At 31.9% G+C, this 15,515-nt stretch overlaps 2 protein-coding genes across 2 annotated transcripts; one reads left to right on the forward strand and one right to left on the reverse strand.

Moving 5' to 3' along the window:
- The first annotated feature begins 6,838 nt into the window (after nt 1-6,838).
- LOC8283037 (protein LURP-one-related 5) lies at nt 6,839-8,075 on the forward strand. The gene is made up of 2 exons (XM_002519933.4): nt 6,839-7,376; nt 7,586-8,075. The coding sequence occupies exons 1-2, from the start codon at nt 7,095-7,097 to the stop codon at nt 7,976-7,978; spliced, it is 675 nt and encodes a 224-aa protein (XP_002519979.1). The 5' UTR covers nt 6,839-7,094; the 3' UTR covers nt 7,979-8,075.
- A 482-nt stretch (nt 8,076-8,557) lies between these two features.
- On the reverse strand, nt 8,558-14,735 carry LOC8283038 (ethanolamine-phosphate cytidylyltransferase). The gene is made up of 8 exons (XM_002519934.4): nt 13,861-14,735; nt 13,582-13,757; nt 13,407-13,478; nt 12,163-12,230; nt 10,509-10,629; nt 9,492-9,557; nt 9,267-9,389; nt 8,558-9,014 (listed from the first exon to the last, which is right to left on the reverse strand). The coding sequence occupies exons 1-8, from the start codon at nt 14,411-14,413 to the stop codon at nt 8,943-8,945; spliced, it is 1,251 nt and encodes a 416-aa protein (XP_002519980.2). The 5' UTR covers nt 14,414-14,735; the 3' UTR covers nt 8,558-8,942.
- Nucleotides 14,736-15,515: the final 780 nt, after the last annotated feature.

Consider the following 15,515-nt stretch of genomic DNA (forward strand, 5'->3'; position numbering starts at 1 on the left):
TACTTGTTAATTATAATATTTATTATTTTATCATGCATCATTTCATACTTTTATTTTTCAATGAATAGAAGATTCATAATTTCTGTAAAAAAAATATATAAAAAAAGTTTAGTATATAGAAATGACTTAGTTTACTAAGTTGCATGGAAACATTTGTCATTTCTATAAAAAAACCAGACCTATTTAATTATCATCATATTAATCTTATCATGATAACTATACAACCTTAATCTTTTTGCGAAACATATAAATAATAAGTAATTGAGTTCCTGTTCGTCCACAAGGATTTCCACCCACCTTAGTCACCATATATAATATACATTTTTTTATTATTTAGAAATAGAAAGATTTTATGCAGGCTGCTTATGTGAACGCCACCACTATTAACTTATCCCAATCCTATAAAAGAACACACATATGCCAGAAATCTGGTACAAGTAAAGGTCCATCTGCCTCTTAAAGAAAACCCCATAAACTTAACCAGGGAGTTCTGCTTACTTTTTGCTTCTTCTTTTTCTCTTTTGGTTTATATCGTTGATTAATTGTACAGATGTCCACATCTCAAAATTCATTTATATATTATGATGTTTTGAGCTTTGACTGGTGCCCCCAACATGCATGAGATTATTAATCTTGGAAAGAAAAATCTCTCGCGAACTTACTAATTATTGAAAAAGAAAACTTGCCCAGGCTCATCCTCACATGTAAATTCACAATGAGAATATGATGTTGCACTAACAACATTCTTCCTCAGTTCCCTACTCCCTTGCCTAGCTTTCACTCTGTGGCATATGGGGAAAGTGAGTCTTTGAGAATCAGCTGGATAGAGGAAGAAGAGATCATTCGGAGAATTTTTGAGAGTTTTAATCTGCGTATGAAGATTTGTCTCCCTCATTGAATAACCCATTGGTCTGGCATCTACATCTCCCTCCCTCGAGCTGGATTAAAGTAAATTCCAATGTCATCTGCAGACTTAATCATCTTAATCGTGGTAGTGTGGCTTTCCTAGCTACATGCTAAAGTTATATCTCGGCGTCTTATTTTAAAGAATCTTGCATTAAGGGACTGCATGGATTGGCCGTCCACTTTTGGATGGGACAAAGTAAATATTGAAGAGGACTCGCTCCAAACTATCCAAGTCTTTCTCGTCCTCCACCAAAAGCTTCGGCAATATTTGAGGCCAGTGCTTGCAAGAGTCTTTTAAGCAATGTAGATTCTCTTTTTGTCCTAGAGAATGTAATTCTCAAACTCATAACGTTGCCAACTCTGTATTTAGGAGTTCTTAAGGGTTGTAATAAAATTAAAAAAATTAAAAAAATATTAAATACTAGATTCATCAGTTATTTATGGTACTTAATTAGATTTGTGGCTATTAAATATGAATCTTGATATTATTTAACCTTAGACATAAGTTTAAGGAGAAAATTAACCCTTTGTCCTTTGAACATCTTTCTTTATTAGTAAAATAAGTTTCCATAAATTACTAATTAAGTTATTATTTTTTAATAATTTAATCTAATTATTTTAAAATTTAGAAATAAATACTCATATTTTTATTTAATTTTAAAAATAATTTTCAATAATAAATTTTATAATTTTACATTAAAAAATACAACATTATAGAACGATTGTGTCTATAAAAATAAAATAAAAATTTAAAATTAGTAAAAAATTTGATATAATTAAGTTTAAACAGTATATAAAAATACACATATATAAGACCTTTAATAATTACACTGTTAATTTTAAGATAAAACTGCTGATTTATTATATAACCTTTTTTACTATGAAATTGTAATTATTTTTAAATAAAATTAAAAATATAAATATTTAACTTCATATTTCAAAATAATTGAATAGAATTATTAAAAATATAAATTTTAAAATTTAGTTAATAATCTTGAAAAGCTTGAATGTCTAAATGATATTAGTTTTGGACATTTTGAATCAGTTAAATACTAAAAAGGGAAAAGAGAAAAGAAAAGAAATTATAACCGAGTTACAAGTAAATTCCTACCACTCGAGTTAGTTTTTTAATTCGGTTGTACATTCATGGACAACCTAAATTAAAATTAAATTAGTTGTTTATCCGTATGTTGCATGGCCGTTATTATTATTTTGATTATAAAATTACGTTGATACAATTTAATAAAATTTTAAAAATTAATTTATAAAATCTTAAAAAATAATAACAAACTAACTATTTTTAAATGTCTTTAATTTTTTAAAATTTTATTAATTAACTTTGATGGTATATAAATTAATATATCAATATAATTGATATTGTAATTTTTCAGAATTAAAAATTTATTATATAATTAAAAAATTAATTTACTATTAAAATATAATTTAAGACGTTATTTTTTAGAATTAAAATTATTATCTAATTTATATAATATAAATATGGATTAAAAAAAATAATGATTCAGTTATAAATTCACAAACAGGAGGCTGATTAGTAATGGGTTAGTTTCACACGTGCCATCATCTGGAATGCATTTGTTATCAATAATGTAATAAACAACTAAGATGTTGTATACTATAAATCTATCGACACAATAAATGAAGGTAAAAGAGAAAATTTGACATGTATTTTTTTCAATATGATTAAATTTTATAAATGAAAGGATAATATATTATTTAAAAAGAATTCAAAAAGAAAACGTAGACTAAATATCACAGGGCAATTTAGCCAGTCATCTCAGTGCTGACTCCATGGGAATTAGGTTTTAGTGGTTGGTTGAAAAACAGAAAATGACCTTAAAAGCAAAAGAAGTAGTGGCTCTCCTCCGCTTGTCGTCACTCCACCACCAACGGCCTGTCACATCCGCACATGCTTCCTCGGTGCCGCCGCCACCTCACGATCACTAATTAATCCCATTTTATCAGATAATTGACATGCAACGTATTTATGTTTTGTGGATAATTCTGTTACTTCCAAACTATGATTAGCCTCAAAAATACATTCTTTTATTTTTCGATAGCGATGGAATCAAAAAGATGATTGCAGTACGAATTGGATGCATAAAAGCTAGTAATTACGTCAAAGGAATAATTATAATTTGATGATTAAAAACGATGTCGTAAATAAAAAATAATTTGGATTTTACACTCTTCTAATAAACTCTTACTATTTTTGCTTCCATTATCCACGTTTTACTAGCATAGATCCCAATGCATTATGCACTTATAATTTTAATGGCCTCACTGTTCAGAAAAAATAAAAATAAATAAATATATATATAGTATTATATAGAATTAAGAATTCATTTAAAATTATACATAATTATATGTATGAAATTAATTAGCTGTGACCCAATCATATATGAATAAAATATGTAAAAATTTAAATAAAATATATATATTAAATTAATATATTAGTGTTGAGTTTTAATTTCACTAATGTCATGTTAGTCTTTTGGTGGGAATGCATGTAAATGTATTGGGTGGAAGTCATCAAAATGTGGAATTAGACATCCTGATCAATTTGTTACAAGCATGTAGCTTCACAAGTTCCAATTATTGGTGGGGATTAAGAAACTTGTAAGAAATCAACCAAACTGTTGATTTTTAGGATTTTATTCAATGGAAGCTTATCACCTACTCCTTTTTTTTTGCTTTTAATCTTCTTCTATATACTATTTGTTTATTCGTAAATATTTATTTTCAAAAACATGTCTCAATGCATGTCAATTTCCCATAAAGATGCCATCTTTCTCTTCTTGCTTGATACCTATAAATATTTCTATATTATTAATCACTTTGTTTATTCCAAAGAAAATGACCTCAATTAGTTATAGTTAAGGCGCTTAGTATTGTTTTCATGGAGAATGTGATGCCACAATCAACTAGAGACTCGTTACTTAGTGCTTTCATGACTCAAAACCAGGGGCACTACTCCAAGTTGCTTAATTAATTAACACTTAATTCGGATAATATTATTAATTTATGTCTTAATCTTGGAATGAACCCACTTTTCCATTTGACCGTCTCTCATTCCAAGCTTAATCCTTTTTGTCTTAATGGGTTTTTCTTTTTTAATCGATCAATTATATTCTAGCTTATACCAAGTTTCTGCTGTCATCTACTGCAGATGAACAATTTTTTATGGATCAAGACAGAAGACATGAGACAAGAAAAAGTCCCTGCTTTACAACTAAAACCCACCATAGCAGCTACCTAGGGTTCATGCCCTTCTATTAGCACCAAGTTGACATTTTTTTTCTGACAAAGAGAACCCTATTTTCTTTATCAAGACAAAAAAGAAAAGAAAAAATTGATCACATGGCCTTTGGACGAAATGCAGTTAGTCTTTCAAAATCTGTCAAGATTGCATCCTTAATTTGTTAATTACAATATCTAACAGGGAATCTTGTAATTTATTGATATTTTTTACTCATAAAAAAAATGAAAAAGTATGGAATTTGGATCTAGTTTTAAGTTTGAAACCCTTCTTCCACCTTCCATCAATATTAATGAAAATTTATTATAATAAATGACGTTCTCTTATTATTTAATAGGTGGTCTGTTGAATTTTAATAAATAAATAAATAGAATTTTAACCAGTGCTTCCAAATTTGAAATTCTTTTACTATCAAACAAACTTGGAATATTGGACGTGATAATGACTTCAGATTTTTACGATGAACCTACTCCTTTGAGAAGGAATTGTCTTTCTTCTTAAGGTTGTAAATTGGTCTGCCGTTTTTGCTTTACATTTGAATTTGCTTAAGATTACTTTAGAGGTATTAGATATAACCTTAGCTTAATTCTATCTATAAAATTCCAGCCGCTTCTCTTTTTTTTTTCTTCTTGTTTTTCATTAAACTTTCATTTTTTGGCCTGCTGCTGATTATTTCTCGATCGGTGATATTTTCTTTTTTATTTTATTAATTAGTTTTAATAAATAAATATTAGTAGGAGTTTTATGGTCCTCCATTATGGGAGTTTTGAGTTCTTCTTATATACGAGTTTTATAGTCATCCATTATAGAAATGTTGACTTATCCTTTCTATGAAAGTGGCAAAGAGAAAAATAAAAATCAAATCTGACCTTCAAACAATTAGGCTTTTCAAAAGACATCTATAAAGTCGATATATGGCTTAGCACCACTAAGTGGAGCGTTCTTTCTACAGAATTACAATTTACTGCTTTGTCAAAACAATTGATGATTGTTATGAGTAGATTTCTTTCTTTATATTTCTTGATGTTTTATATTTATTTTTATCTTCTATATTAAAATATATTTATTCATTCTCATTAACAGAATATTCATATTTCTTCTCAAAAAATAAATAAAAAGAAGATATAACCTTAGCTTTAACTCGAATATTCAGAACTTATTAAATGAGTAATAAAATAATATTGTTGTGTTATAAAAGAAAGATTAATTTTGTTTAAAAACCATTAAATTAGATTATCAAAGTAATTAAGTACAATAATCATGACACATCAAACACAGCAACATTTTGGCCCCAGTGAGAAACATTACACTCATTACGTGCAACCGTGTGTGAAAAAGAGGGAATGATGGTTTCTCTTAAATCCTATACCAATATAATGTGATGCACTTTACGGTGACCCAGAAGAACATAATCATGTTTAATTAAATTCACATAATTAAAAAGAAGCAAAAAACTTAATCAATAATATATATATATATATATATATATATATTGCAAAGAGATGGCGTCCCTCCATTAACAAATTCAACTGAACATCACTGTATATCCATATTAAACATTGATATTTAGAGGATAAAACCCACTAATCCTAATTAAAGCAATATCTTTTATCTATCTCATAATACTTTATTGCTACAGCAAGTCAGCAACCCATGATTGTGTTTTATAAATGGAGAAAATTGTGCTAATTGAAGGACGTAAAAGCCAGGGATGATGATTTAATTTAATTAGCTTGATTTTTCATTTCATACTTTTTAAAAGTACAATGATGAAGATAATCGCTTCATTGCTAAAATATTGTTACAAGTTTTCATGCATGTTTTTTTTAAAAAAAAAAAAATAGAAGTGTTATTTTATCTTTTGTATTATCACATGCTAATTTTTTATTCAATATATATATATATATATATACATCTATTTATTTATTTATTAGATCTAATTTAAGTGACGAGAACATTTGTTTTTAGAGGTGAGTTCTCATGTTCGAAATCTCTCTTTCTTACTAGGTGAGTTGTGTAATTCACCGCTCCTTAGTTCCTCATGAATAAAATAAAACTAGAAAATTCATAGTTAAAATAAATTCTTATAAATTTATTCTGTGTCGGCTCTTTTATAATTAATATATTTAGTGAAATAAAATAATAAATATTATTAATTTATCTAATTTATGAAAAATAAGAACTAGACTAATGTACTCAGAGAAAACCATATATATAAATTTAAAATCATTTTCAGTCTAATAAGTGATAGTAAAGAATAAAAAGCTCTGGAATAACTTTATGGTGACTATACTTCTTTTTATCCATAGGGAATACCATTTTCATTTGTTTGGCAGCACATTGTATTTGAAACTTCTTAAATGCTTTATATCTAATAGCTTTTAAAATCCTACCAATACTTTTTCTAATAACAATAACTATAAAATCTTAAAATTTATTAGTTATCAGAAAATAAATTATTAATTATGCAATAAAAATCAAAATTGCGTCTTGAAAATTTATTAATTTATAAAATATTAAATGTAAAATAGCCGATTATATATGATATCCACAATGGTTTATTTTAGCGTTCCAATTATGAGAAGAAAAGAAACCAAAAGAAAGAAAGAATGAAAGTGGTAATAAAATAAGGTCAGCCATAGTGGCAGAAAGACAGGGACCTACGGAAGGGGTTGTGTTAGCCACTGTGCTAGACATCCACGATCCACCCGGGACGACCTTCTCCCTTTACACGTACCTTCATCCATTGCTCCCATAAACAAACTAATTAAGTTTCACTATAAAACAAACGCCAAACCCACCCAAATTTACCTTCTGTCGATAATAACATACAAACCAAATTAAAGTCCCAAGAAAACCCTTCATTTTCTCAAACACTGTTCCAACAGATTTCGACATCATCACCCACACCATGTCCAAGATTCATCCGGCGGAGAAGAGATGCCAGGATTTGTTGTTGGCAGAGAAAGAAAACAATAAGGTGGATCGCCATGGCCATCGAAAACTATGCACGCTAACTGTATGGAAGAGATCTAGCATGAGTTTTCAGGGTACTGACGGATTCACCGTCTTTGACACACAAGGAAAGTTGGTGTTTCGTGTTGATAATTATTCGAGGAAGAATCGTCATGTTGGGTCCGGTCTCGTCCTCATGGACGGAGTTGGCAATGCTTTGCTCACTTTGAAACCTCAGGTACGTATACAATTTACATCAGTTTCCTCCAGCTTTCTACATCCTATGCATTTTAATTAAGATTCGCTCTACTTAGACACAGAATTTACATGCAAAAAATTGCCATGTATAGATGGAAAGTTTTTCTTTTTCCAAGAAATATTGACTTTCAGGATTATTCACGGTGAATATTTCTAGTCCTAATTTTGCATCCACGATCTATGCAACAGATAATGAGCATGCAATACCAATGGAATGCTTACAGAGGAGAATATGGGTGCGGAACGAATTCAAAATTGTTTTCAATGAGGAGCTCGTCGGTAATTTTCCACACCGGGAGAGATGTCTCCGAGATCTTCATGGGAGGGCTAACAAGACAATGTCAGAATCCAGATTTCAGGATCGAGGGATCATTCAGGGCTAGAGATTGCAAAATCAAGAGTGCCAGTGACGAGGTGGTGGCAAAGATGTCTAGGAAAAGAGTAAACACTACAGTCTTGCTCAGCGATGATGTGTTCAGTCTGGTGGTAAAACCTGGTTTTGACACTCAGCTTATCATGGCTTTTGTAGTTGTATTAGATCGCATTAGCAATAAGCCTTTTACCCCTGTTTTATGTTCTTAAAATTTGATTTGATTTGTGTGTATAAACAGGCAGCGAATGTACATAGCAGATCTCATTCACACATATCTATACCATAATACATTGTTTTGTCGTTTAATAGTACTATTTCTTGAAGACGTTCGTATTTATGCTTTAAACACTAACTGCACAACTTGCACAAAAACGAGAATGCAAATTCACGCGAAAGAGAGATAACAATAAAAATAATCAACGTCAACAAAGAAGTTGCTTCATTTGACAGATTTAGGACCAGATTAGGCTTGCCCTGGACATATAAAATCTGTTTTAACCAACTCAAGAGCAGCCGCCAGTCCTACTATGATATTTATGGAATGAAACTGTACTGTTTAAAAGAAAAACAAACAAAACAAAGCAAGAAATATGTGTGAGTAGCCTTTTTCCATGTCAAGTGTGAACTTGGTGCTTCGAAGGTGGAACCATTTCAATTGTCATGCATGAATCACAATCCAATGTTAAAAGTGACACCCTTTTCAAATATATGTAAGTTCACCCTCGGCGGCTTGCTATGCATGTAAATTCTTGGCACGACCAATATGCGAGAGAGACGGCGATCAAATCTCAGTAGAAAAAATTCTCCATTATTGATACCGCATAAGTAATAATGTATACATGGAAATAAGATGATGCAACAGATAATAGAAGTGTGCTGAACTCCTGCTACTGTTTGTAATAGTGCCTACATGGCTTTCCTAAGAAATCTAGGTCTCAATACCTCAACTTTGCTATCAATGCCTTGGATCCAATTCCAATAGCAGTGTAAAGAACAAAATGGAAATACAAATATAACTGCCTGACAATACTAACTCATCAATTATATGTGACATGGGATCGCAACTACAAATCACAACCCAATCACGCCAAGTGTAATGTTAGTACAAGTTATTCTGGTGACCACAAATAAATAATGACGTCACCTACTATCCATGCGTTGCTTGACCTCAGCTCAATCACCAGATACAAAAGTCTTACCTTCATAATACCTCTTTTCACTTTCTGCCTTCTTCTCATTGCGTTTCTGCAGAGAGGACAAACCTCTATTAGATTGAACCACAAAATAAGCAGGTATAGATCACTTGTCTAACTGCATAGATGCAAACTAATTCATTAAAACATCATATTGACAAGGTAAGTTCTGTTCTTTGGCTTTGATCCATGTGAGCCTGTAAACTTAGCAACTTTAACTTCTAGTTATTTCTTACTTTCTCCAATTTCATATTTGGCATATCAACCAACCAATTTTTACGCACAACAGAAAGCAGAGGCAAACCTGGTATGCTTCATGATTTGCTACAATCCTCCTAATTATAGTGGTAGTTGTAATATCCAGAGGGCTTTCCAGAACCTGAAAGATACCCATGCTAATTGGAACATCATATGGATTAGACTTTTCCTGCAAGATCAAAACAGCAGATCAGACAAAAAAATTTCCAAAATGGCAACCCAAAATTAATTAATATATATTCATCACAAGTAGCTAAGTAATAGCAATTACCTCCTGATAATCTGTGTTCTCTGCTACTGTTCCATGTACTACTAAAAAGATGTTAAAGGTTGTTATCTGCAGCCATCAATAATTCCCACGTCAAAAAAAAAAAAAAAAAAAAGAAAAGGAAAAGAAAAGATATTCTGAAAAGTTTATGCATGCCAAATTTTCACTGTATCTTAAGAGAAACAAAATGTCGAAAAAAAATTCCAAGTGTTTGTTGTCATGCTCGCTTGACTACACCAGAGTTGATAACTCTCTATGATTGACCTAGAAATCATGACCAATATGAGCATTTCCTAGAGTTGTTTAACATTCTACCCACATAAATGTAACACCTGATTACAGAGAAATTAGACAAGTGCAATTCCAATATAAATCACAGGGTAAACTTTTAAAATCTATGTTGGGAAATACAACTAAACAAGCTCAAGCTTTGATGGTGACTAGCTAAAGCCATATTGTTTAAGGTAGGATTATATATGGATCACATTATCATGCAAAGCCATATTTTGACAGGACCTTTATCCCTTGAAATTCTAAGTGGGAAGGTGGGAAAGGGGAGAAGGAGGGGGAGGTGGGGGCGTAATTGGGGTGTGGTCTACAGGTGAGATCCTTCTGCACACACCATCCTGTGTTTCAATTCTATTTTCTTGTGTTCTGCAATAATTGTTATACACAAAAGGAACCTGCAACAAAATCATTCAACACCCCCAGATCACATCAAAAAGGCTGCTTTCCCTGCTCACTCTTCTCGGAGCGGGATATTACTTACCGGGTGATCCAGGAATTTGCCTATGATTTTTTCAACTGATATTTCGATATAGAAAAATCTCCTTATTTCTTCACCGCGGATTCTTGCGTCATTTGCTCACAATATACAAGGTCTAACAGACATTGTTGTTGCAGCTACTCTTATCACTCTTGAATGTTTAGAGTAATATGCATTTGTCTAGTTTTTGAAATATTCTGAAATATCGCAAAGGAACACATTGGTAGCAATAATAAATTAGATGACATACTAACCATGTCTTTCGAAACTTCCCATGGGGCACCAATTATCACTTCATCCACATATCGACAAGCCAGCACACTTAAACTTCTTTCGTGAAGATTCATAATAGGGCGATGTGCTCCTCTTCTAGCACTGCAAACCAGTTTAAAAGAAACATATACTCAACCAACTGTGGCATTAAGTAAAATGAGAAAGGTTTCTTATCATGCAGCAGATGCCAAAACTTCACTATCCATCTGGAAAATGTAAACAAAAAGTTTTACTTTAAACATGGGAAAGCACAAGATTGGATCATCTACTTAATATAAGCAGCCATCTAAAAGTAAGCCTTTGTATAATATTCGAGCATCAGGTTAACCAATATGGCTTTGAGAAGACAATTTTCAACAACCCTCGTGAAAATAAAAGATTACATCCTAAAAATCTCTCATTCTTAAGGCTTAATATCCACAGAATAGAAATCAGCAAGCACACCAAAGGCACAAGTGCTTAATCCAATTCCAGGTATAAGCTCCAGCGCGAACTGATCAATCTAAATTCTTAAATATGTCACCGATGACTTGGTCCCAACAAAGGCCTAATATACAAGAGCATGTACTAAAGGTGCCATATAAAAAATTTAAAAAAAAAAAAAGACAAACAAAGAAACCCTTGCTCATTGTAAACAAAGAAAACTTGCTAGAACAAGTGCAAACTTCCCAAAAAGAAGGAAGAGTACATCATTTTATTGGCGCTGGACTCCACATGGGCATGCTAAAAATATATGTAGGGCAAAACATATAACAATAGAAGTTAGAAGTTGAGCACAATACATAGAAAAATATGCAGACAAAAAAACCAATAGGTTTGCTCAGTTCTCAAGATGCACATATTGAATATGCTTTATAAACGGAGGATTGTTTACCTACACAAGTACACAACTAAGACTTGCAGTAGGAATAATGAACATCAGGCAATGCGTTCAGTTGGAATATGCACTGAGAATGGTACATTTCAAAATTCATTTCTATTTCATTATAAGTTGGGTCTCTTAACATTTCCCTCTTGCTCATTAAAAACAAAGAAAACTTGCTAGAACTAATGCCAACTCTCAAAAAGAAGAAAGAACGTATCATTTTATTGGCACTGGACTCCTCATGGAACATGCTTAAAAAATATATGTAGGGCAAAGTATATAACAGAAGAAGTTAGAAGTTGAGCACAATACAGAGAAAAATATGCAGACAAAACAACCAATATGCTTGCTCAATTCTCAAGATGTACATATCGAGTATGACTTCTAACACAGAGGATGCTTTACCTACACAAGTACACAACTAAGATTTGCAGTAGGAATCATGAAGATTAGGCAATGCGTTCAATTTGGCGCACATAACTGAGAATGGTACTTCTTTTCCAAAAGCAATTTTTAGAACACAAGATATTCTTTTTCTCAAAGCGGTTTTGCAAATAGTAATCCAAATACACAAAAAGTGTCCCATGCAAAATTCCTCAGAACAGTCATTATGTAACATCCCCCATCTTTTGGGACCACCTAGCAAGTTATTTAATAAGTGTAGTAAAAATTTATAATCAGCCTCTCTTCTAGCGCACAAACTGCAATACCAGATGCATGTATTGCAACTTAAATTCTGTAAAAGGCTAACACAGTAGCAAGAGACATACCTGACAGTCTGATCATTGTGTATTCCGACAAGAAGAAAATCCCCAAGCCCTCGTGCAACCCGAAGAATCTAGACAACAAAAGTGGTTAGATCATCAACTCAACAAAGCCAGCCTTATAAGTTTAAATCAAATCAGATGCATATATCTTTAGCACTATTCCATCTATGACCATATTCTCCACCAGGAATAACAATTTTCTTCCCTAGTTTCCTCAATGATTGGGTCTTCCTCCTCTTGTATTCCTGTTGCATGCCTTATGGTGGCAGGGGTGCTGACATACACAGTAAACCTAAAGGCACAATTAAGGGATAACCAAGCCCAATTAAGCATCCATAAATACAATATTCAACTACTGTATACCCAACTTGGCTACAAGCTCACGGTACTGAGCTTAGCTCCACTTCTAGTTTATTGCCTTCAAGGCTTCTACTTGCCACTATTAGCTTGTTAATAAGATAAAAATGTGGATAGAATTTTTCCTTGTTTCACCCCTCACTCGATACCACTTCCTACTTTTCACACAATTTAAATTTTAATTCCATTTCACTTACAATAGCTTAACATCACAATGCTCCATAGATCAAAGCCCACTGTGTACTAAGCTTACAGCAATTTTCTTCCGCACCCATTAATAGTAAAAAGTAACAATTAAGATACACTTTTTCATTTTATCAGTCTTCTCTAAGTACACTGTTAACATTCTCATCCATATCATCCTCTTTATGAAAGATCGATCATGTAAACTGATATTATATGACATCTGTTAATTATCCATTTTGCCACTCCCTAGTTGAATTTCCTGTTGTTATGAATGTCAGTCCATATATTTGATTTAACTCTACCTTTAAGTGCACCCAATATCCACCACAAGAATTAAAAAAAAAAAAAGTAAAAGAAATAGGATAACCAGCAGGATCCTATGCCAGCTTGCTACAACAGGGTACACACTTATCTCTCTTTCCACAATCATTGCACGCACATGTGTACACATATAATTTAATTTTTAGAAAGTAGCAGCGCCTGAAGTTAATATTTTGTAGTATGAAATAGTTTCACAGCATAAAGAAGTTTATTTCATCCTAATTTACATGGCAAAAGAAAAAAAAGCAAAGCATTTTAGTCAGCCATCTAGAAACTTAGGAGCACACAGAACTAGAAAGCCATAATTTGCAAACAAAACTGAGGGATTAATCACGCATTTGCAAACCAAAGGAGGGAATAAAGAGCTTATCCATGCAATATACCTCAACATGTCCAGCATGAAAAAGATCAAAAGCACCATCTATATAAACAATGCGAGCATCAGGACCTGGACCCTGCAAACAAATGTTAAAAAATAAAAAAAGGTCTATATCAGAAAAATGTTCATCTAAAATTAAAGAAAAAATCTTTAGAAAAAAAAAACTGAAACAATTATACCTTGCCATTGGAGAACTGAACAATCCTACGCGAAGTAGGAAGGAAATGAGAAACACGAGTTCCAGTTCCACCATCTTCAAATTTCTGACTATGACCATGGCTAAATTGTCTTTGCAAGGACGAATTTTTATGACTATCACTAATTGACCTCTCTCGCGTACACAGTAACATTCTACCTGTTAAATTAGTAAATTGAAAGCAGTGTTCCACATTTCGTTTAATTAATCACAAAACAAAGCAAATCTATCGTAGCTAACAATAAGAAAGAAAAAAAAGTACCAACGATATCCGTGCTAGAAACTCCTTCGGTGCGCTTAATTTGCTTATAACGGCCCGCTTTCTTAGCCAGCGCATAAGCATCAGTACCATCTGGAAGCACACAAGGATCATCCCCATGAATAATATAATCAATATTATATTCTTCAAATAGCTTCTTCATGAATTCTTCCGTTATAGCATAAGGCGCGTCTGGAATCACCTCATCAACCCATTTGACGGCGTTAACCATAATCATTCTCTCATGAAGAGGCGTCACGGGAGGACCTTTATTGGCGATGATTTCGGCGTCGCTAACAACGCCAACAACTAATTCGTCCCCTAATGCGCGCGCTTGACGAAGAGCATTGCAGTGACCGTAATGCATCATGTCGAAACAGCCGTCCATGTACACCCGTATATTCTTCTTCTTCTTCTTCTTTTGTTTAATTCGTCTCCATTGATTTAATTCGCCACCTTTCAGATACAACCCTAAAAGTGAAACTCCGATTGCTACTGCTAGCAATGTTGCTACCATTTTTGTTTTGTCCGATTGGGAATTAGCGTCGAGACCCATCGGTGACGAGACTCTTTTTTTTTTTTCCCTTTTCTTTTGAGGATAAAACAGAGAAATTGTTTGTAAATTCTAAGCTAATGCTGATAATGCAAATGCATCTTTCTTCTGCAACATTTGTATATGAACGAGATCTGTGCTTTGGCTTTCTGTCCACACTTATCGCCTTTCTTAAGCTTTTCTTTGTTTTTTTTTTTTTTTTTTTGAGAGCGAGAGATATAGAGGCGGTTTAGTTAGGGCTTCCTTCGAAATCCCTCTTTTGTCGTGTATGTAAAAAAAGAATATTGATTTTTCTTTGGAATGCTAAAAATTTGAAACTTTATGCCGTAGTCTAAACGGTTTAAATTTTCTCGTATGAGTTGCGTTTGAAATTTATTGATTCGAGCATCCAAGGAAAATGCAAATATTTTGGTCAGATTCACTTACTTAAATTCAAAATCTCCCATTTTCAGAGCAAATGCTCTTATCTGTCAAGTTTATAAATAAATATTTTATCTATACAAATATATAAATATAAATTTTGCTATTTCTAAAAATATTACGTTTGAATTATTTAAAAAATAATAATTTCAAAATATTTTTCTCACACCAATTTAATGCATTTAAAAATAATATTTTAGAATACTTTTTAAAAAAGTAAATTTTGATTAACAACATATTTATATAATATTAAATATATAATTCTTATGTATAATTTATTTGTTGAGTTATATATATATATATATATATATGTAAAGATTATTTAATATTTAATACCATATTCAGTGAATAAAATCAATTTTTATCACTTAAGTGAATTAAACAATGGATTATACATGTTTTTTAAAATATTTTTGTATAAAAATGACGGATTTTGCAATATTATAATAGACTAAAAGACAATTTTTCTCTGAGCAATAAAATAAAAATGAAACGGTTGGATTAAAAGCTCAATGGCCGAAATAGTACAATTGAGAAAAAATTTACAGAAAAGACAAATCCATCAATTTAGAACTAGGAAGCCAAAAGCCCTAAGAGCAAACACAAAAGAAAATAGTTAAAAACATGAATAAAAAATTCAATAAATCTGAACAAAGCTTAAAAATCCGACATATCGGCACCAAGA

The sequence above is a fragment of the Ricinus communis genome, chromosome 10, assembly GCF_019578655.1.
Source record: "Ricinus communis isolate WT05 ecotype wild-type chromosome 10, ASM1957865v1, whole genome shotgun sequence".
Classification (NCBI taxonomy): domain Eukaryota; kingdom Viridiplantae; phylum Streptophyta; class Magnoliopsida; order Malpighiales; family Euphorbiaceae; genus Ricinus; species Ricinus communis.

Bases quoted from the DNA above. Each gene is read 5' to 3' on its own strand.
- LOC8283037 (XM_002519933.4), top strand. From the start codon at position 7,095: ATGTCCAAGATTCATCCGGCGGAGAAGAGATGCCAGGATTTGTTGTTG. The intron at 7,377-7,585 runs GTACGTATACAA...TCTATGCAACAG, and splicing joins TGCTCACTTTGAAACCTCAG to ATAATGAGCATGCAATACCA.
- LOC8283038 (XM_002519934.4), bottom strand. From the start codon at position 14,413: ATGGGTCTCGACGCTAATTCCCAATCGGACAAAACAAAAATGGTAGCA. The intron at 13,479-13,581 runs GTATAATTGTTT...ATTTGTTTGCAG, and splicing joins TTCAGTTCTCCAATGGCAAG to GGTCCAGGTCCTGATGCTCG. The intron at 9,015-9,266 runs GTTTGCCTCTGC...TCCTCTCTGCAG, and splicing joins CAAATCATGAAGCATACCAG to AAACGCAATGAGAAGAAGGC.